At 45.6% G+C, this 24,045-nt stretch overlaps 1 protein-coding gene across 2 annotated transcripts; it reads right to left on the bottom strand.

Moving 5' to 3' along the window:
- Positions 1-91: 91 nt before the first annotated feature.
- Positions 92-24,045, bottom strand: THNSL2 (threonine synthase like 2). Of its 2 annotated transcripts, none has more exons than XM_088454247.1 (9): positions 23,865-24,045; positions 19,346-19,576; positions 17,495-17,689; positions 14,809-14,961; positions 13,449-13,679; positions 12,226-12,371; positions 7,880-8,005; positions 836-987; positions 92-453 (listed from the first exon to the last, which is right to left on the bottom strand). In XM_088454247.1, exons 2-9 carry the CDS (start codon positions 19,566-19,568, stop codon positions 237-239), a joined length of 1,443 nt encoding a protein of 480 aa, XP_088310373.1. In that variant the 5' UTR covers positions 19,569-19,576; positions 23,865-24,045; the 3' UTR covers positions 92-236. The 2 variants fall into 2 exon arrangements, with proteins under 2 accessions (XP_088310373.1, XP_088310375.1); XM_088454249.1 differs by lacking the exon at positions 23,865-24,045 and adding an exon at positions 22,940-23,001.

Genomic DNA, 24,045 nt, shown 5'->3' on the forward strand with positions numbered 1-24,045 from the left:
CAGATCCAAAACCAAAACACGAAAAGTGGCCGGTGCACACCCCTAGTCATATATAAACAATATCAATCTTTTTTTGAACGCCTTTCAGGTTTTCAACAATTGTTTTTATTTATTTTCTTTTACACCAGACATCACCTAGATAAAATATTATAATAAGTATGAATTTATAGTTTGCTAAAGTCTTCAATTGGCAAAACTCTAGAAAATTATATATTTGCACAAATTACAGCAGCAATTCATAGCTGTCGGTTCTCCTGTCGTCTTTGCTGGTCAATAGATTCAATTTTCTCCCTCAGTGTTTTTTCCCAGTCATCATGTTTTGTTAGTGGTATGGAACGTGTTTCTTTCTCCATCAGGGCATTAATCTCTTGTGGGATTTCCGGGGTAAGGTTGGCTCGGAGAATGACGTCTTGAAATTTAGCTGCAGACGCTGGTGCCAAACAACACCTGGGTCTGCAGAGGGCAAGAAAACAAATGTTACATCTACTAGATGTCACCCAGCCAGGTGCTTCTCCTCTGCCTGAGCAAGATTCTAGTTACACCTTTGTCATATGTCTGCCCATGAGCCCAATAAAACCCTGCATGCTGCTTCCTTGCTCTGTAATTGTCCACATCCCATATCCCGTATAATTGTCCCATGTCCCGTACCCCGTATAAGCTTCTACCCTGTAACTCCGATCCTGGTCAAATTGTAAAAAAAAAAAAACAGTCCACAAAAAAATTGCATGCAACCCAAAAATGCTTCATTCCGGATCATTTCCCTTCTGCTAGCAAAAGAGTAACAATAAAGTATTTTCACTTTAGATGAATTTATACATTTAAATAAGATTCCTACTTTTTGTGGTCTGTGTCAAATTGTTGGTAATGATAGAAGGTTGCGACTGCGGAGTGCGGACACAGGAGGTAACGGTTCTCCTCCCAGCAGCGTCTAATAGTGTTCAGGATATCGTCGTCGGTGACGGAGCAGGATGTCATCGCGCCCAACAGCTGGAGCCGATAGAAAAAGAAAGGAAAACCTCATATCTTAGGACTGGACGCATCATTTATCAATGTCATTGTTATCAAGACATTAATATAGAAGGTGCAAAGGTTAGGAGCAGCCAGTGGTAAACCAATAAACGTGACACATATCAGTGAAGATTATTTACTAACAGTTCAGATTTGCAGTAAACTATAGCAACCAATCAGACACTACCACACTATGTTGCACTAGACAGATGTAAACAGATTTTTGATTGGTTATTGGGGTTCAATGTAAGTAAATGATCCAATGTACATGTCTGATTGGCTAGTATGGTTTACAGAAGATTTGCATCTAAATAGTACCTTGGTAAATATCGTGCAGTGACTTAATTGAAACAGACAATTATTCGATAGCCTGCAATATGCAGGAACAGGCGAGATTCCGGGAGGTTGAACCGTATTTTTAAAGTGGCAATAATTTAAAAGGTAAAGCAAGCCTTGCTTAGCTAGATCCAAGTTGGCTAAAAGGACCTCTGATGATGTCACAACCATGTGACCCGGATAGGGTTAGACTGCGGTTAAAGTGGGCAGGATCGGGGTGAAACAGCGTTCCATCGGTTGTATTTGGCCCTCCGTGTCCGGCCTGCACAGTAGGTCACAATTTAGTACGGGGCAGCAGCGCTGAGGCTGCCTGGTGATGAAGGAGGTTACAGATAGTTCTCCTTCAGTGTATGTACCCTGATGTCATCAGTTACTATCCACGTGGACATCGATTGGGAATAGTAACCTGAGGAAAGCGAAGCGATCCACTAAGCCCGATGCGTGGCGAACAAAGCGAGGATAATATGTAAATGCACGTCCTCCCTCACTCCACGTCACTTCCAGGTACATTCACTGAAGGGGATCTATACAGAACCAAAGCAATAGATGCGGCCCGCGCTACAGTAACATGGCCTGCTGTGATACCCCACCAAAACACTGTTTTAAGCCTATGGTGGGTATCACTAATGTATTTACAATCCCTATAAAAACAACATACATGTATTGGTGCAGGTAATATGTGATGAGTCAGCAGGAGGTCACATGATGCAGAAGCTGCTGCAGGTGACTGTGGGGGACGGTTACGGCAGTTACAGGGAGCCCTGAGGATGATGCGCTGAGGAGAGGACCTGCATGTGAGGACTCTCCTGAGGGACAGTGGCAATTTGTAGACAAAGCAGCGGTCGGCTGCTGCCACCGGAGCACCAGAGACCTCCACCCAGCACCTGTGACAGCCTGCAGCAAAGGGGTGAAAAGCTGAAGGTGGTCCCATCACCATCAGAGGCTGAATCGGAGGCAGGCCTACCTTGATAAAAACTTCAAGCAGAGAATAGCCTGTATCCCATATAAAGAGACCACTGGGTAGTGCCAGCTATCTCCCTGAAGGAGCTGAACCAACGTCTGGAGAGGTCGGTAACACAATCCCCAGTTAAATCCTGCATTATAGACTACAGCCACAGCACTGAGGCCATAGACATTACAGAGTAAGGTGAGGAGAGCAGGTGTCAGTTATAGTGACCATCACCTGATCATCATAAGCAGCACCATACTCTGTCCAGCAGTATAGCTAGTACCCAAGATACTCGTCCAGCAGTATAGCTACTACCCAAGATACTCGTCCAGCAGTATAGCTAGTACCCAAGATACTCGTCCATCAGTATAGCTAGTACCCAAGATACTCGTCCAGCAGTATAGCTAGTACCCAAGATACTCGTCCAGCAGTATAGCTAGTACCCAAGATACTCGTCCAGCAGTATAGCTACTACCCAAGATACTCGTCCAGCAGTATAGCTAGTACCCAAGATACTCGTCCAGCAGTATAGCTAGTACCCAAGATACTCGTCCAGCAGTATAGCTAGTACCCAAGATACTCGTCCAGCAGTATAGCTAGTACCCAAGATACTCGTCCAGCAGTATAGCTAGTACCCAAGATACTCGTCCAGCAGTATAGCTAGTACCCAAGATACTCGTCCAGCAGTATAGCTAGTACCCAAGATACTGGACAGCAGCCATCACAGCTTACAATCAGTACATAACAGCCTTAACCCGTCAGGAGGCATCAACTAAACAACATTACATTAGTGAAAGTCTGCAGAGATAACAGCATAAAGTAAAATGACAATTCCTCTTAAGCCCTTCAAATGGCTGTAAAATTACATTATAGGCTGCAAAACGCGTTCAACCCGGGCAACGTACTACAACAGAGCTCTCCAACAGTATTTAAGTAATGACTTTAGCAAAAGTGAGAGGAACATCCCAAAATCAACTTATAAGTGCACCACCTATAAAGAACAAACTGAACGTATTGTTGGTATCAGGCTGCATGCATTCAATTATAAAAGTGAACAAAAAGTACTTTAAACAAAATGTGTGTTATTCAAAAAGTGTTACATTTATTTTATTTAATTGTTTGGTCACTGATATACAGTAAGTGCGACTGTACCAAGTTGTTTAGTGTGTAATTCATGACAATGTGACTGTAGTTCACTGGGACTAGTTAGTTATTCAGAAATAGTGATATAATTTGTTCCGTAAAGAGAGTTATAAGAAGAATTGCATGTTGGTAGGGAATATTCATCTTTTCACAGGTGTTCGAAGTGGATGGGATAAACAGAAAGTCTCCCACCAATTTCCAGTGTAATAAAAAGTCCATTTTCAATTCAGTGTGATTTTGTAGTAGATGTAAAGAAATTATATTGTCATTTGTCGTATGCTGATTATTAAAAAGATAACAACAATGTGTAATAAATTGTAAGCCATATTTGAGACCAAACTGGTGACAATCTGTGCCTGTAATCCCTCCTTACCTCTCTGCAGCCAGAAAAAGAACCAAATAACTCATTCAAATCTTTTAAGATTAGGTGACACCACACCATATACCAGAACAGTTGGGGTGTCACACTGCCTCCCACCTCCTATGGCAGGCCGGGAATGAGACGCGGGGATGTCATGAGGCGATGACAGGTCTGTCTCATTCCACGGTGCAAGATATAAGCAGAACTCACGAGGAGACAGCAATACACTCCCAGCCCCTACCACCTTTGTCGGCTCCTCTCATATACTGTACATGGCGGGATCCGCTCCCTCTGTTCTGGCCGTGGGAGGTGTTGGAGCACACAGCAGCCCGCAGGCATCTCTGCAGGCCTAATCCTGAGCAGCAACAGTGAGTGTAGGTGCTGTACGGCGGTGTGTATACTTATATTACATGTTTTTGAGTGGTATTCCGAGATTGAGGGGGTTGCTGCTGGGTTCTTATTAGTGAATGAGCGGTGTGGACGTGAGTGCTGCTGGGGTGTAGCATTGATGGAAGAACTATTATCTAGTTAGTAAAAAAGAAGACAAACAATGGTGGTGCGGGGGGGTGTTTGGTGAACTCATGGAGCCGTCAAAATAAATAAAATTATATATATATATATATATATATATATATATGTGGGGGCCAACATTGACTGGGGAATAAAATCAATACATATACAAAGTGGGGATCAGTCACACTGCATGAGGTTGGTGTTGGAGAGACAAGGGGGGGGGGAGATGCTGGCGAAACATATGGGGTAGCTGGAGAGACACAAGGGATGACACTGGTGAGATGTAGGGATTAGTTGGAGAGATGTGGGGGATGGCACTGATAAGCTGAAGAGACATATGGAGGTAGCACTGGAGAGATGCAATGGGGATGGCACTTGAGTGACCCAGGGGGATGACGCCATTGAGACCTAGCAGGGAGCTGGAGAGACATGGGGGGATGTTACTGGAGAGATGCCGGGGGTGGCACTGAATACATGCAGAGGGGATAGCAGTGTAGAGATGCAGGGGGGATGACACTGGAGAGACATTGGTGGATGGCGTCTCTCCAGGATGTTTGATCAGGGAAGGTCACGTCTTGCCTGCCCTAAAAAGTCTATTATCTGGTTATATATAGGTAAGAAAAGGCTTAGGGCTCGATTTATTAACATTATTTTTACTAAAATAATGTGAAAAAGGGTGTTTTCAAACCCTTTTCACATTATTTTAGTATCACCTACAGTTACTAAAGGGAAATTGGAGTAGAATTCGTAAAATTCTACTCCAAACCCTAATTATCACTTATTTTTAGTAAGTAGATCGCATTTCCCATAATTGTAATGGGAAATGTGATCTGGCCAAAGTTACTAAAAATAAATTGTGAAAAAATACCTAGGAAAGCCCTGTGATAATAACGCCACCTGGAGGTGGTGTTATCCAGGGTCTCCCCCGGTTACCGGACTCCTGCTCCGCTATAATGGGCAGAGCCCGGAGCCGGCCCCAGTGATCAGCTGTGTGGTCTAAACAGACCACATGCTGATACACTGTTAAAAAAAAAAAAGTTAAATAAAACAAACTTACCTGAGTCCAGGGACCGGAGTTCAGGGCTCAGGTGATGTCCTCCCTCCGGTCAGCTGGTCTCCCATGCTGTACTGGGGCCCGGTCCTCACCTGACAGGGTCCCAGTGCAGTATGGGATGTCAGCTGACCGGAGCGACAGAGGACATCATCGGAAGCCCGATAACTGCAGGCAAGTGTAATTAAGGGGGGGGGGGAGTGGTGGGTCCGCGATTGGGGGTGGGGCTTAGCAATGGGGGCGGGACTTGGTGACATGGCGCATGTGCGGGGCACTTGTCACAGTATTTTTTGCGAAAATACCATGATGAAGCTTCGGAGGGGATTCGCAGGGACAGAGCTTTCTTGCAAGCTCTGTCCCTGCAAGTGATTTGTAGTAAATCCCTGTGATATTGCCTGAATTTGCAATGCGAATTCACTCGGTAATATCACACTACAATCTGCATTACAAATGCGGATTGTAGTAAATAGAGCCCTAAAGCACAAAGGATACATAGGGGTTGCAAAATATAAAAAAACATGGGGCATACAAGCGTCAAAGAGATTAAAAAAAAAAACCTCAGAAGGGAGTGACAATGATGACACAGAACCATTTGTATCTTTGTAAATGACCTAACACTGTAGTTTCAGCTGATACACAACAGTGTATGTGTGCACATGGTATTCATCCCTGTCATACTGAGGTTTTACCTTGCTCTCGCACTTCCCATATTTGTGTTCCCAATGTGTATTTCAGTACCAATATACAGAACAGTTTTCAAGGGGCAACATTATTTAAATTTGTTCTGGTCATGTTCTGAACTTCCTATGGATCACAGACCTCTAGTATAAAAGCCTGTTACTAACTATGCCTCATTGTCTGTGCAACGTTACTTTCAGCTCTTCCTTGGACTCCTGCCAGATCCCCGCTGTGCCTGGTGTATGCTGTGGATCTTGCTACATTCATGCTCATGTTCCGGTTCAAGTTCTGATACAGGTTATCAGCTGCACTACAGAGTTCAGCATTGCCAGTGTCTTTCCGTTGTTATCCTGCTCTATGACTGCTGTTCCATTCTATGCTACACTATTTGGTTTACTTGTTATAATTGACTCATACGGACACTGGGGTTACTTCTTCTACAGTTGACAACTACACCGTTACAGTCTATCTTCATCGGAACCCCATCATATCACAGGGCTCAACCCTGCTCCGGATCTTCATTACGCTGCAGGGCTCAACCCTGCTCCAGACCTTCATCCTACCCCAGGGCTAAACCCTGCTCCGGACCTTCATCCTACCGCAGGGCTCAACCCGGCTCCGGACCTTCATTACGTCGCAGGGCTCAACCCTGCTCCGGACCGTCATCAGGCCTCAACCGAGTTCCGGACCCTCATCACATCTCAGGGATCAACCCAGTTCCGGATCTTCATTACATCTCAGGGCTTAACTTCATTCCGGATCTTGTTACATCTCAGGGCTCAACTCTGTTCTGGACCTCCGTCGCGATACAAGGCTCAACCCTGTTATTGACCTCCATTCTATCCTGAGGCCCTAGCCTCGTGTCGGACTCGGGGTTTCACCCCACACCAGTTCAGTGTGTACTTCGAACTTTGTTTCTCACAGGGGCATAGCCCTGCACCTGTTAGTGCATGTCATGAACTTTGTGTTATTGAGATTTAATGTTTAACTTTGCCATACAGTTTTGTTCTTGAATAAATTCTATTTACTTTTATTTCGTGCTAGTGATATTTCATGAAATGGTCATTCCTAAAACCACCTCAGTTCATACTACCTAGTAAGCCTGACTCTTCCCAGGAGTCTCAAGTGTCTGTAGCCGTGACATTGAGTCTCCGATATCCAAAATGCTTGGGACCAGAGGTATTTTGGATAATGGAATATTCCATATTTTGGAATATTTGCATATAATAATGAAATTCCTTGGGAATGGGACCCAAATATACACACAGAATGCATTTATCATATACACCTTATAAACACAGCCTGCAGGTCATTTTATACAATATTTTCAATCATTTTGTGGCTCAAACAAAGTTTGTGTACATACATAAAATTCAGTTATGTTTCATATACACCCTATACACAGAGCCTGAAGGTAATTTTATACAATATTTTTAATAATTTGTTCCTTAGACAAAGTTTGTGCACATTGTACCATCAAAAATCAAAGGTTTCATTATCTCAGTCAAGCCAAAAATATTCCATATTTCGGAATATTTGGATATGGGAGACTCAACCTGTATATACAGCTTTGGGACATTCCACATAGTTTAGCAGGTGTCTCTGGCAAATGTTACAATAGGGCTTTGGAAGCACCTACTATGTCCATATACATATAATAATTTGTTCTGAAAAGCACATATCACGCCTATCTGTCTGGCTATATCTGCCTAATAAATAGGCCCCTCACATTTTTTTTGCCAGTTCCCACTGAAAATGTGTTCCATAATGAAAGGGAAAGATTGTATAATTAATAGGTAAACCACATTTTCATGGATTCCATAATGGGTCTGTGACGTACCTTTTGGTGAAGCTCCTTTGGTAATTTGAGCCTTTTCTTCACATTAAATTCTTCCATCATATGCCTAATCTTCCCGCTGTCAGCGCCCGATACCAACCACAGAATCCTTTCCATGTTGTAGGGTTCCTGAGAGCAGACACAGGGGAAAAGTTATGGGGGATAGGCGCTGCACTACATGTCATGTAACTAGAGATGCAGGGGCGTTTCTAGAGAGGAGGGGGCCGTGTGCAGTCTCCGACACGGGCCCCCTCCTCTCCGCCCAGCAGTGCACTGAGCTGTGTGCGGCCAGCGCCGGAGTTATAGACTCTGGGCACTAGAGTGTGCCCAGAGTCTATAATGAATGCACAGGTCACCAGGAAAATGGCCGCGGTGATCTGTATTCGTACCCACTAAGGAGCTCATTCAGACCCGCTCGCTAGATGCATTCGCTTGCACCCAGCGTATGGAAATCCGGCACACACCCAGCAAGGCAGGCGATCGCACGGCAAGGCATAAGCACAACCACTATGTCTTGGCGTGCGATCGCATTGTGTATACAGACGCCCACCAGCCTGTCTTAAGACACCCACTTGCGCACTTCACCTCCAGGAAGTGTATGCAACCATCGGTACATCGGGTACCATCGGATGCGATTGCAGCGCTTGAGGTTGACCATACCCTGCCGCAAGCACTGCGATCACTTCAGTGTGAAATACAAGCAGGTGACGTGTACAATGACGCTGCCTGTTAATTATGCATGCCTCTGAAGCGGCGTTGAGACACTCAGACACGCTTGCGTTCGCAACCTCCACTCCCCCGTTGTTAATAGCCAGCCTCTGTAACCACCCACAGACGACTTCTCCTGTCACTCCTCTGCTGGGCTCTCTGCGCAGAATGCGAAAATCGGCCAGCTACAAGCGAACACATCCTAGCGAGCGGGTCTGAACCAGGTCCTGAGTCCATGTGCAGATTTGCTCCGACACCTGTATTTTTTCCTAATTCTAAGGGGCATATTTATCAATTATTTGGCTTTCGAACCAATATTTGTAGTTACTAATCGCCGCTATTTGCCCGAATGTACTAATATACACATGAAGGGACAGGGACTCTGAGAGAAGCCTGTCCCTGCAATGTGTAAGAAGTGAAATGACCGCCAATGCGATCCTTTCACTACTCTTTCGGGACCCCTGCATGCTAGTGCTAGAGCTGACCACGCATGTGCGGAGGCCATTGCCGGAGAGGATTCCGGAGGAATTTGTGTGAAGTGCAGCCCATACTGAAGATGGCGTCAGATGCCAGGGCCAATCTCCACTGTGCTTTGCATTCCAGAGTTTGGTGAATCTGCCAGCGTAGCAGCCCCCCCCATAGTAGAAACCTATGGAGGCTGCGGCTGTTTTCAGAAATGGAGAGACTGTGGACATTGGAGATAGCTGCTGTGGTTCCTCCGTGATACATTCAGGGAATCCTTAATATTTGCAGGAAATATACAAATGTAATTTGTATCAGGCTTCAGTTTTATATGTACAGGTTGTCCAATATGCAGAACTGCCAGTGGAGCGCCCCCATCTGTACGCTTGGTTCGATACCCACCATCATCATCATCTGTGCGCGCTTGCACCAGCGCTATCCTCAGCTTCCACACAACTCCACATAGCCCGCAAGCCCTCAGCAACCAGTGCCCACTGCCTACGCCCCATTACACCCCATCGATCACTACCCAGTGTCAAACGCAGGATTTCTAGAGGGGGGTTTCCAAATACTTGATTTTACATTGAGTGTCGCTAGTCCATGAAGAGGGTAGAATTAGCACTTAACTAGCTTTAAAATGTGTCATACAAAGTGTATTGTGTGTCATAATTCCAGCATATACAGGACCAGTGATCACAATAAGCCATTAGATGCAGCAATAGCTGAATGTTTTATTTTAGATGTGGGCACCATTCCAAGAACATGCAGCACTAGTAATATTCTGCTATATTACTATTTCTATTGTGGTAATGGTGTGGGCTGGGGAGGGGGATTTTCCAGGCAGATGGAAACCCCCCCTATGCTACCACTGTGAACAGTTAAACAGTGGGCAAGCCGGCCTTCTGCATGAAGTCAGGTATTAGGTATATCAGGTATTTGTCATAGACTGGCGAACACTCGCTTTAGCATGAGATAGCAAGCCGGCCACCGCAGATACATTTACTCAGAATCAGGCCCTTTGTCTGGTGTCAACATGATAAGCGCCAATGTTTTCTTCTATGTACACTGTGTTTTTAGCCAAAAGTTTAGAAAATATATAATTTATTTTAAGTTTTATTAAAACAGGGTAGTAACTTAGGGGGCGAATCAATTCAGCGCGATGTTGAATAGCCTCGGGCAGAAGTTCCCGAAGCTATTTAATTGACCGCGCTGTTAAAGTCCAACTACAGGATTCCTTCCTGAGGTGCGAGCAGAAATCCTATTTAAGTGTCAGCCGTGATGTGTTTTTCGGCCTAGCGCAGCAATAACAGCCTCGGCACTTTGGTCAGAGACTAAACACCCAGCTTTTGGCGCGACAACAAGCATTCTCCAATTTAAGTGGTTTTAGTCAGACTTAAAAGCGCAGTCAATTGAAAAGCTCCGGGAACTCCTTCCCGGCTCTATTCACATTGCGCTGAATTGTAATGGTTAGCATTACTGCTCACAACACTGGAGGTCCTGGGTTCGATTCCCACAAAGGCCCTAACTGTGTGGAATTTTTATATTCTTCCTGTGCTTGCGTGGGTTTTCTCCGGGTTTCCTCCCACACTCCAAAAATATACTGGTAGGTTAATTGGGTCCCAACAAAATTAACCCTTCTGTGTGTGTGCATGTGATAGGGAACATAGATTGTAAGCTCCACTGGGGCAGGGACTGATGTGAATGGTCAAATATTCTCTGTACAGCGCTGCAGAATATGTGTGCGATATATAAATAACTGGTAATAAATAAATTAAATAAAATGTGCCAAAACTGTTGAGGAGAGATATTTTTACTGTTTTTTTATCCAAATGCAATATTATTATTATTATTATTATTATTATTATTATTATTATTATTACTAATATGTATAAATACCACAAGTTTTTTTGTATTGTGCAAAAAAAGTTATAACCTGTTGAATATGAATTATATGCAAAATTGTGAGTACTACAATATAATTTAAAAACATTCATTTAAAACTCTAAAAATAACATTCTGTCTTCGTGTTCTTACTGTTCCTACATGCTAGATAAACTTGGCTATTATAAATGCTACTGTTCATTGCTAATTACAGGGAATTGTTTGATTTACAACTAATCTGTTTAAATTGGGATTGGATTGTAGGATGTCAGAGAGTAATCCAACGACTTCCTCAAAATATCACCTTGTATTGATGGTGGCAGTCTCAATAGTTAGATAGTGAGTGTGAGATAGCATTTGGGGGAATTTTAATAATTTTTAAACAGATCAGGTGGTTTTGTTCAGGTGGCTCTGGTAAGTCTTTTCTGGAAATGTAGATTGTATTGCGCCGATATCCCACTAGAGGTCAGCACTAGCAAAGTATTTGAAGCACGCTGCTGTTATGGAAACATTTACAGTGACCTTGGCCCTCATTCAGAGCCGTTCGCTATTTGCGGTCGTTCGTTCAAAAACAAGGGGTGGCTATTCAAATGATCCGTTCGCAAATTGCAGTCTGTTCACACCTCTAAGTCTGAACGAGCGAGCAAAACATACGCTCGTTTATTTGATAAAAACGCCCCCTGGCCGCTCGCACCATACGTCATGTCCGCTATTTATTTGATTAATCGAGTACATCGTACAGCGTATGAACTGCTCGCTATTCTTGTGGTTGGTTTTTTCAACCGCTATTTTGCGAGCAGTTCTGACTATAAAACAACCAAGTGACGTGGTCAATGACGCTGCTGGATTAATTATGCACACCCTTAAAACGCCCGTTTTGACCTTTAAGCACGCCTGCGTTCGAATTCCACTCCCCCGTTTTCAAGCACCTTCCCCTGTCACCACCCACATATGCCTCATTCTGTCACTCAAATTAGCAGACATTCGTTATATAGCGTACAAATGATTTTCGGCCGCACTGACTGGTTCGCACATGCGTACTAAAAACCGTACGCATGCGCAGATGTGCGAACATCGCTCGGAACGAGCGTACTGCCGCTAACGAGCGGCTCTGAATGAGGGCCCTTGTTCTTTAATAACTTATTAATGAACAAGGTCACTGTAAATGTTTCAATAAAAGCAGCGTGCTTAAGATTGCAAAATTCTAATGGAAAAAAAGACAGAACAAATACCTGATTGCAAATGTGTGAATTTACTGTACGGTATCCTACTGTGCATGTGATGAGGATCGCCGTTACCTGAATGTCCATTGCAGAAGCCAAAGTCGCCTCCGTGTCCCCTAATGAGAAGTCTCCATGCTGAACGGTGCGGTGGATAATGTCATTTTTGTTCACACCGGCGACCAGCTGGATTGGCAGCCCCATCTTCTGTGCGATACACCCGGCTGGGAGTGACCGGCAGGCAGGTTGGAAGAAAACATATGCAGAAGGAATATAGCGCTCTCACAAATCATGTACATATCCAATTAAAGCTCTTATAAAATGGATGATAATTGTGTAAATATATATATCACCTATAGGGGCCTATGAAAGTATATTTGCGGCAAACTGCTGGAAAAGGAACCCTCCCCGCAAATGGCCGAAGCACATGCGTGATCAGTATAGTAGTCTGCGCGCCAGTAAATAGAGGGCGTGACCTCATGGGTAGGGCATGGCCTCGTGGTTATGGGGCGTGACCTCACGGGTAGGGAGCGTGGCCTCACTACCGGAAACCTTCGTTTTAGTCACTCCGGGAGAAATGGACTGTCCCCTGGGCACCTGTTTGTGTGCAGTGCCGGCTCCCTCACCTTGTCAGGAGCCGAGTGCTGCACGTACAGTAATGCTACCCAGGTGCGGCCATCATCCCCCTTGTGACGCCACTGGTCACTCACGACAGAGGAATAAAGACAGGGTGGTCACTTCACTCCGAGCACATCACAGGCAAAAAAACTGCAATCACTCTGAATCTGTATAGGAAGAGCTACGATGCAGCGGCCGCAGATTTCTCTCACGCCAAGTTCCGCTGTGCTTCACCTGCCACTTGGAACGGGTGGAAAACTAATTCCTGTGAAAGTCACAGCCCAGCGTCTCTACTACACCGTGAGAAGTGTTTTGTGGGTCGGACATCCGAATAAGTCACAAACTTTAAAGGAAAAGATGGTGCACTACATCTCCCGGAGTGGCTGGGTCCCACCGAGTGTCTCGCACAGTATGGCGCGTGGACGCTGGGTGTAGGAACAGGCCCCTAAATGTCTGTTTTTCACAGATAGCTTATGTTTCCTAATAATCTATATTCACGTTTTGTATTTAGGTCATAATTCCCTCTTAATAAAACCTCACATGCTGACAAGGGTCACAGTGGAGAATAAGGGTTATGATGATCATCATATAATCACTTCAGAAAGAATTTATTCCTTATGACCTGGTAGACACTGTATTAATATTAAGCAGGTTGTCGCTATAATATTTTGTAGGCTTCTCACCTGTAATATTCCCTGCTCCGCCTGTTGGTACAACTATTTCCACTGGGGGCAGCGTTTCTCCGGCCGTGGTTGGAGCGCATTGGAAGTAAGCATGGAAGTAATGGGCAATCTGCACCAACACTCGGGCCCAGTTCACGGAATTGGTGCTCATTAAACGATGCTGTCTCACAAAGTCTGTGTCTTCAAAGAGCTTTTTGATGGGTACGTCAAGCTCATCTGATGTTCCATCAACTGTATAAAGAGGGCGTTAGAAAAAAGTAATACAGATCCATTTCTCATTCTTGGATCTACAATATATGAATTTGCCTTCTCTGAGATCTCTATTGTGCCACAGTTGGATTATTTATATTGTACTGTGTGCAATTGTCCTTGGGATATCTAAGAATTATACTTATTTGGGAAAGAACAATGGGCCTTTAAAATACTATGCACAGTGCAGCTGGTGCAAGTTAATGGCTCACGTTTGTACTCTAGTGTTCAGCAGCTGTTTGTGGAGAGAGTGCAATCTTCCAAAACCACTTTTTCTCCTGGATTGTATAAGACAGGGAGACACAGGGCGGTGCTACCATTAGGCAGCTTTAGGCAGGGCACCGGCCACTGGGGGGCGCCGCTGAGATCACAAAAAAATAATAATAATGGCATAATTCACAGCTGAGTGGCATATAATTAATTTGTGGCACAGCTGTGTGGCATATTATGAATTTGCAGCAGTGTTATGAGGTACACTATGATTTTGGCACTCTGCTGTGTGCAATATTCTATATAGTGTATTATGAATTTGGTACACTGCTGTGTAGCATTTATAAACTGGGGAGACTGATGTGTAGCATATTATGAATTGGAGGGAGCAGGGGCAGTTGGTGAAATGTTGCCTAGGTTGCCCGGAAACCTTGCACCGGCCCTGGGGAGACAAACATCAAATTCCTCTGAGCCACTGACTCTTTAGCTGTGTCGGGAAGTCATTACACTCGCTGCACAGATCCTGGCACTCTGATTGGAGAATAAAGTCAGCCATCTTGGAGGGAGACACTGCATTGAATACTAGGCCAAAGGGGCTTCTGTTGTATTGTCTTTGCTATGAGATTTATTTATACATTTCATTGACTGTGGAAATCCATGCTCATGTTAGACAAACCATACCCACAGGTATCTGGCTATTCCCATTTTGAACAGCACAAACCTGATTTTCATCATGTTGAGGTCTCTTGGGGCTTTTTCATGCGTTGAGCTCCAATCTTCCAGCTGTGCCCACAGGACAGGTTATACATCTAACTTGCTGGCATATGACCGCCATGTAACTACGATATAAGGACACCCACACGTTCTGTTTATAGCGCTAATTATAATATTAAATACTGACCAGCGAACACATGGACGTTGTCCTCGATCACTGTCGTCATCTGGCGCTCCTGGATTTCCGTACACCGCCCGTGCGGTAATAAGACGATGATATCAATGTTCTGAATTCCACGTACACTCTCGATAGCAGCACTTCCTGTGTCTCCAGAGGTTCCTGAAAGGATAAATAGCAGGCATCTACAAAGAAATATAGAAAAGAAGTAACAACCTGCGCTGCGTCAACTTGAAAATATAAATATATATAACAATACTCATCATAATAAAGAAAAAACATACAGTAGAGCCCTACAGTATTTATAGTTTTTTTTTTACTTAACAAAAAAAATGTGAAAAGGAATGTTTTCACACCCTTTTTAAATTTTTTTTGTTTCACTTAAATGTATTAAAGGGATTTTGGAGCAGTTTTCGTAAAAAACTACTCCAATCCCTTCAATTCCCTTACTTAGAAAGCAAATCACATTTCCCATACTTGTAATGGAACATGTGATCCGTTCAGATTTACTAAAAATGAATTGTAAAATAAATACTGAGGAAAGCCCTGTGATTATACTGCCATCTTCAGATACAGGTTTCCCCAATTTCCCCAACTCATGCTTGGCTCTAACAGGCAGAGCAGAGCCGGTAGCAGACCCCTGTGATCAGCTTCGTGTGTCGTAAAAGAAAAAAAAATCCAACACTTACCTGCGTCCAGGGACCGGTGATCGGTGCTCCGCTGAGGACTTCTGGGACTTTGGTATTCTGACATCTCAGTTTACATCATAGAGCAACTGCAGGAGCCCAGAGACCAGCTGACTGGAGTCCCAGAGGACCTCACCGGAGCACCAATCACTGGAGAGGTAAATGTAAGCTGAGAGGGGAATCCAGGGGCGCATGCGCGGTCACACTGTCAGTGTATTTTATTGCAAAAAATACCCGGAAAGGTGTGCAGAGAAAATTTGCTCTGTCCCTGCATGCGATATTTGATGCATCCTTGTGATGTATTCAAATATCACAATGCGACTTTGGGCGAAATCACGTCCCATCTGCATCTTAGATGCGGACTGCGATAAATAAAGCCCATAAAGAGCTAAATAGCCATAACATTCCTCCTACTCATTATAAATGCCCTAAGCCCACATTTGTATATGTGGCCTTACATACACACTGGGCCTGATTTTGAGTTGCAGCTTCTCTCCATGTCCAGCAATCGGAAATCCCATGCAGACATCTGCCTGGCCTGTATATAGAGTCAGATGCTGCGTCTGTGCGACTGCACCGCCTCCTGCGCTCCGCTTATGTGAGCAGCCAGCATCACTGCCATCAGCATTTGCACCAGCTCCTTCCTTGGTGCAGGAGAAACCGCTGACATGGGATGGATCCCTGCAAACGCTCACCTAATAATAACCCGTGACTCTGTCTACATGCCCGCCACAGGCCCACAGGATGCTTCTTCTACATGCATACTCCCACTGGCCACCCAGTAATGCTCAGACTGCCGTATCAGAATCGCTCATGATTGCTTTGAGTCTCGTACGGAGGCCGCGATGCAATGCAGAGAATGCGTCCGCATACGGAATTGTGTGCAATACAGATCTAGGCCCCCTGTGTGGCTTCTATTTCTGTAAATAGTTAAGGCACCGTCATTTCTGGAGAATAAGTCAATCAATTATTACAAAGCACTAAACTTGCAGAATCTGCTTAATACATGAATTGTGAACCCAAACAAGCAACAATATTGATGCCCCTATCACCCCTTGCATTAACTAACATTAATATTTCATACTAGTGTTGCTATGCCATTACTTGGATCATTTCCCCTGAGGTCACTAAATTGTGCTACTTGAGAGATTTGCCTTATTATCGTGGTTCTCAGACTCAGTCCTCAGGACCCCAAACAGTTCACGTTTTCCAGGTCACCCAGCAGGAGTACAGGTGTGTTCATTACTCACTGCCACATCTTAAACGATCCACACGTGGAGCTAATTATTTCACTGGCGATTTTGTGAGGAGACCTGGAAAACATGCACTGTTTGGAGTCCTGAGGAACGAGTTAGAGAACATGTGCCTTATTATATGGTTATTACTGATATATGAGCAGTGTTCTTGCTGGGATTTGATAAGAACATCGACAGGTTCTGAATTTTTACAGTCTGAATGTCAACATGGACTTTAGATTGACAAGCACTATGTCGACACTCATTAATGTTGACATGGTTAAAATGTCGACATGTTCATAATGTCGATATTTAACATGTCAACACCAGAATTGTGAAATACAGTTTTTTTTGTTTATTTTTAGGATTAGTCATAATGGATGGAGTTAGGGTTGGGCTAAAATAAAGAAAAATCTGTATGTTGACAATACGAACACGTCAAGATTTGACCCATGTCGACATTTTTGAATTTCTACATACTGTAGTGCTTGTCGACCTAAAGTCCATGTCCACATTCAGAACTTTACGACATTCTGAATATCGAATTTTCATACCACACCCAAGTGTTGATCTTGAGTCAACATATGATGGCTGTCACCGAGTGACGCCAGTGGGAGGTGCTAATTACTCCAGTTAATATTTCACACCAATCTCTTTGATCATCTGTTGCGTTCAACAGCCAAATTGCTATATTTATTTTTAGCGATGGCATAGGAAAAGTCACCTGACAGCGCTACAGAAAGAACAGAGAAGGGAGATCTATCGACGACATACCAACCAGGATGTTCACATGTCTGTTGTTCTTCTTTAAAAAGTAGTCTAAGAACTGTCCCACACAGGACATAGCGAGATCTTTAAATGCATGAGTTGGTCCATGCCACATCTCCAGGACGTTTAGACCACTTTCCAGTCTGGCCACAGGAATCACCTCCTCATGCCTGAAGCGAAGCAAGGCTTTATCAATCAGGTCTGCGGGAGAACAGATATACTTATACTTATACTACATTAAAATATTGATAATACATATAGTCATTTAATAGTCATTATATTCCAAATCAAATAGCAACCTGGATAATTTTGTTACATATCAATATGAAGTTTTAAGCACATTTAGGACCTCATTCAGAGTCGGTCATTGTGGCCGCACGGTCGTAAGGGAAAAGGTGCCGGATATGCAAATGATGCACTCGCATGTTGCATCCTTAAGGTCGGATCATTAGCTGGCCGACCAAGGGGAGGATGCGGCCGTAAGCCAAACAATACGCCCCCTTCTTGTACGCATTACACGTCATCTCCGGGCATATAAGGATTAATCGAGACCATCGGAACTGGTAGTAGAGCTTAAGGTTGACCATAACCTCTCTTAAGCACTACGATCAGGTCAGTGTACAAACCATTACGCACTCCCATAAAACGCCGTTCGCATAATTAGGCACGCCTGCATTTGGATCTCCACTCCCCCATTTTCAAACACCTTCCCCTGTTACCACCCACAAACGCCTCATTCTGTCACTCAAACTACCGACCGGGCTGTGTTCAAGGAGAGAGAAATTTCTTATCATAGCAGCTAGTTTGCGCACTCGCATTGCGAACTTTACACATGCGCAGTTCAGCGAACATCGGTGACGTACAACCGTGCGGCCGACTCTGAATGAGGTCCTTAGTCTTCTGGGACAGTGGCCCCATAGCTGTCACAAGAAAAGCTATGACTATAGCTATGTCCTTGATTATTGGTGCGACAAAGGGCCTGATTTAGAGCCACAATGCCGACATTCACAGAGTTGAGTGTTATTTTTTTACTGCGTCTGCGTGATAATCCCTAAAAACCGCTATGGTGCACGCGTCCTCATGTGCTGACAGAAGGCGTCTCAGTCCTTGCACATTCATACGCACAGATGTACACCAGGGAAGGCTTTTGGAGTGGCATTTGCATAAAGTCACAGACGGGCAACTGTCAAAAGATGCAGCCACATCTGCGTCCACCTCTGAATGAGGCCTAAAGTGTTTTAGATCCGAAAGCCAAGATTAATAGAGCATCCCTGCCTCTGACCCCATCAGCGGTGTTCGAACAGTATTTAGCAATTAATGCAATTGTAACTTTGCATTAACGAAAATATGCTAATTCCAAAGCCTCTCCGAGCATAGGTATGCCCACTGCTGCCTTCTCCTATCCGTCCGGCATCATGCAACAGCGTAAACATCGGTAACATTGATGCAGATCGGGCGGCCATGCAGCTTCTGAGAGAAGTCTGACCTGTCTCAAACACAGCTGCTCTCCTGACACACAGAGAGCTCTGGTGCTACAAAGGAGATCGTGATGGTTTATTTATGCACGCCCCTGAAATGGAGTTTAAATGGTTCCGACACGCCTGCATTTACCTAGTCATCCTCTATTACCTCCCCCAAATGCTGTCACTCACTTTGCAAGTGAATCCCCTGTGCAAGTGTAATCGCAAAAAAAAATCACTGCGCGCAACTTTAACGCATACGCAATGGCAAAGAATGGCTTGATCTGAGTAAAAATTGGCATTGCGTAAATATCGGCCTTGGGCCGACTGGAATTCGGGAAAGCCATGGCAGATGAAAATGTGCCCACAAGCCATCTTGCCCACATAGTTTACATACCGTAAAGATCATTCCTGGGAATAGCTTCGGGCGGGATGAACAGAGCACAGACTTCCTTTACCAAGTCTCTGTAGGAGAGTGAGCTCCATAGTTGCAGGGTATCTCTGTCCAACTTCGGTATGTGTTCCGGTATAAACAGTCCTCCATCTGGAGCAAAGCCGGCAAACAGCACCTGCTCAAAATCTACACCAGACAAGCCTCCACGTGTGCTTGTGTACTTCATGCCTTCACCTGTAGGGGGAGAACATGCAGAATTTGATATTAAATAATGCATGAGAACTGGGAAACAATGGTCACACAGTATCCCGGTTTTCTGCTTCATTAGTATGGGAGCTCTGGCGTTGGTATGCCATCATAGTGACATTTAAGTAAAACATTTTTTGTAAGTAAATTTAAGTGAAGTTTTTTGTTACAATGTTACATTAGGGGCGCTGAGCTCGGGCATGTTTAGGGGCCCTACCCCAAGATGGTGTGGCCACGCCCCCAACAACTGCACAGCATATGAAGAGAACCTCAATGTTCACGAAGGGTCGTGGCCATTCCCCCACATGCTTGGCCATGACACCCCCAAGAACCCGAGCCTGACAGATCTCCTGGCAGCCCTGTGTTACGTTGATTGAATATAAACCCGAGATCTATAAAGTTCAACCATTCATAAATTCTAATTGCTTATTTTCTTTTCAGGGGAATTTGCACCGCCTGTGGCCATGCCCCAGTTCCTAGATCTGCCCAATGTCTCAGTGGCCCTGGCTGAAACCACCTTTCTCCCGTTTGCTATTGTTGACCACTTGTCCATGTTTAGTTGTATTTGGCCTTGATATGAAAAGTTTGTGAGTGGGTGCTACTATTAGGTAGCATAAATTATTTTGGGGGGAGCGTTCGGGCGTGGGACCCCCAGAGTTGCTCTGGCTGGGCCTTTTTCAGGGCATCACCACTTAATTCACATAGTTTTTCATCATATTTTATTTGTTTGTTTATTATTTATGTCATTTTAAAGCTTATTATATTAACACTTATTGATTATCTTTACACATCTATACTTTACACTTCACTATCACCTCGTTTCCCTTTTCGTGTGATGCCCTGGGGATGGTCCTTGGCTGGATTCTTTTGGGGTGCTCCGCGCCTCAGACGTGACTCCCTGAATGTTAGGGACGCCGGTATAGAGGAGCCTTGATGCTGGCCCGGCGCATAAGGAGCCTATCCATTAGCAGATGTATTTCTGAGCGATGAAAGACAAATGAAATCCCTTGAAAATTCCGGTGGCTGTGCTGAACGATATCTGTCATGTACATGACAGATTTTGGCAAACGATGAACGATATCGCATGACATCATTCAGGGACTGGATTTTTTTTCTCTGCAGCGCTCTGTAGCTGCTGCTAACATCTTTCGTCGTTTGCCGCATATAAACTGCACGATATTGCTAATATCGTACAGCTATATGCGATAATTGACCAACATGTTGGAGATATGATAGATGCGATTTATCGGCCGTGGGAGTGCGCATCTGTCATCGTTCAGGGCCTATCCATTAGCAGATATAATGAACGATTGAACGATATATCGTTCAATCGTTAATTTTATCTGCTAATGGATAGGCCCCTTTAAACATATATTTGCAACTAATACCTCTGAATTTCTATCATCATGTAGGATTCAAGTATTCTTGCTGATATTATTGCAGTGTGCTGGGGGGAATATCCTTTATTTTGGTGTCCCTATTAATGTGGAAGGCTGTGCTGGGATCACGTGTTTGATCCCAGCATCAGCCGAGGTGCAGGGGCAAGCAGGGGGGATGTGTCCTCTGCGGGACACATCCGTTGCCGGCGCTGGGACAGTAATGTCCCTAGCGTCGGTGCAGATACCGCGGGCACCTGGTGAAGGGACCGCCTGGTCCCTTTCACCAGTGCCGGCGGTCCTGTGGCGCCGGGAGAAGCTTGGCTCCGGGCGCAAGCTCAGCGGAGCTTGGCGCCCGGCAGCCAAGAAGCGGCGGGTAGCCGGCGCTGGGAGAGAGTACCTGCTCCCAGCGCCGGTCAGGCATTGGGCGCGGTGCACTGTGCGTCGGGCGTTTGGCTCTGGCCGCGAGCCAAACCTGGCTCGCGGGCCAGCAGCCAATCAGAGGCGGACGCGACGAGCCAATCGCGGCTTGCCACGTCACAGCCCCGCCCACTCGCGCCGTCTTGTATTAGACGGCGCAGAGCGGGAAAAGCGAGTTCGGCGGCGGAGAGGGAGGAGAGAAGACCTCCCGAAGAGCAGCAGTTCGGCGCGTCAACAGGGGCGGCGGCCGCGGAAGAGGCCAGAAGACGCCGCTGTCAAGAAAGAAGAAGACAGGCGGCACCGGCTGGAAGAAAGGAAGAAGAGGCGGCGCCGCTGGCCAGGACGGGCCAGCGGCCGAAGAATGCGGCTGAGGACCGGAGAGGACTGCGGGGGAGGAAAGTAAAAGAGCGTCACGAAGTTCCCCCCCGCAGCCTCTTCCAACGTAGCAGGTAGGCCCTCCCTGAGGCCCACCATATACCCCCCTCCCTAGACCGCCAGGATTGTCGGGCGCTAGGCCCGTGGAGTATTGTCGGGCACTAGGCCCGTGGGCAATTAGTCGGGCACAAGGCCCGGGGGACAGTAGTGGGCATTAGGCCCTATAAAAGGATTGGCCCGTAATAAGGTGTGAGTGGCCTGGGTACTAGGCCCAGGCCACTAAATGATCGAGTAGGCGGGCACTAGGCCCATGGCCATAAATCAGGCGTAGGCCTGTACCCATACAGGAGGGCACTAGGCCCTATATCTGAGCCCCATAAAATGTGGTCTGGGCATTAGGCCCAGACCACTACCAGAGCCCACCGTTAGGCATGCCACTAGGCCTGAGCTGCAAAATAGAGCGGGACTCTGGGCAGTAGGCCCAAGTCCCTTGAGTACCCCGCAGTAGGCGGGCATAAGCCCTGAGCCACTGGTAAGATCCTGGGCGTTAGGTCCAGGGCCCTGAGCCCATTAGGTAGCCCCCGCATAGATGATTAGAGGTGTGAGCAGTGGTGGAGAGCTGTACGGCTTCCACCCATGAGGTAGTGGTTTCTCCAGTCACCGAGAAGAGGAGCTGGCCAGCTCTGGATAGGTAGCAGACATTTAAAGGGACAGCACTGTGTTTTGCTCTTGTGTATTTAGTCTGTGTTTGGTGTTCCGTGCAGGGCAAATGTTTAGTTTTTGTTATATCTGTCGCACTACACACACTGTAGGTTGAGGGTGATGCCGTTTTAGTATGTGTAGTTGCTTGACATAGGTTTAGGCCCTGCACGGCTGTGTTGTGTATCTCCTTACAGGGACCTGTAGGCGAGTGAGTGGACGAAGAGCAAGAGTGGACACGGTGAGGAACTGTGTGTACTGTCTCTCCCTGTTTGTCGCTATCTATCTCCTTCCTTCTGGGCGGACGGTGAACCTTGCAACCCGGTGCAAGGACGGATCTTCACCTGGTGCGTGAGTACCGATAGGTGAAAATTCGTTGTTCTGAGGCCAAAAGTGCCAATGATGATCTTCACTTAAAACCTGAATTTATCCCCCGGTTCGGTAGGGCGCGTCGGTCGACGTGAGGAAGGACGGTACTCACCTCGTCTCCTTCCCCCTAGGTCATCGTGTCCGTGTTCTATTCGGAGGTTCCAGGACCGTCTGCTCAACACACGGCCTGAAGGTGAGAGGGTGCGACGCAAGGTAAGTAACAGACATACACCTGCACGGCAGCAGGCATTGCACCGCACCCGCCCCTCACATTAATGCATTACTTTTGCAGCTCCTGCCGCACTGTGTTGTCTCCGTAGTTCTAGCGGGAACTGTAGCAGAGATGGCTTGCAGTGATTTCTCTGCGATTCCTGCCGCACTGTGCTTTCTCCGTAATCGTGGGAACTGTAGCGTCGATGACTCGTTGCAGCTCCTGATGACGTCAGAGGTCGGCGGTCTCTTTGATCATTGGTGTTCGGACGGAGCAACAAAAATACACACACAGTGCGGCAGGAATCGCAAAGAGATCACAGCGAGCCATCTCCAACCATGATACCAAGATACCACTATGTCAGAAAACAATGATGGCGTCAGTATATTTTTCAGAAAATCGTGTGTAAAAAAACATTGAAAGAACTGAAGACCCTGTACAATGCGAGAAGCCAGAATTAAACACATCTACATTTTAATGCTTAACTAACAGTTACAGTAGTAGTAATTCACTTGCACATCACCCTTCGTCTATCCCATAAAACCTATCCTTTGCTTCTATTTGGGTGACAAATGCAATAAAGCTGTTTATGATTTTGTTCCTACCTCTCCTCTCTAACAGTCTGTACACACACAGTGATTTATACCCTGTAATCTAACAAATTCATTTAACCCAGTAACTTAAACTGCAGATTTCAGGTAACAAACCCCCAGGCTGTGCTGGGGAACACTGGGGGCACGCAGGAGTCTGCAGGGATTAGTATATGGCAGTAACACTCATCATAATCCGGGATAGTGACTTGGACAGTGTAAAGTTCATTTTGTACCTTGTCAGACTCTTCCTGCGCTGGTCTCACATGTGGAGGAGGAACTGCTGTTTTATTTTTATTTTTGCACAGCTTCAGTAGTGAGAGAGAAATTCTCTGTGCTACAAATACAGGGATGAAGTTTTATGTTGAAGATTTGTATGAAGTCCCAGCCTGGTCGCACACACTTCTTCCTCTCTCC

The sequence above is a fragment of the Taudactylus pleione genome, unplaced genomic scaffold (assembly GCF_031769625.1).
Source record: "Taudactylus pleione unplaced genomic scaffold, aTauple2 ptg000611l, whole genome shotgun sequence".
Taxonomy (NCBI): Eukaryota; Metazoa; Chordata; class Amphibia; order Anura; family Myobatrachidae; genus Taudactylus; species Taudactylus pleione.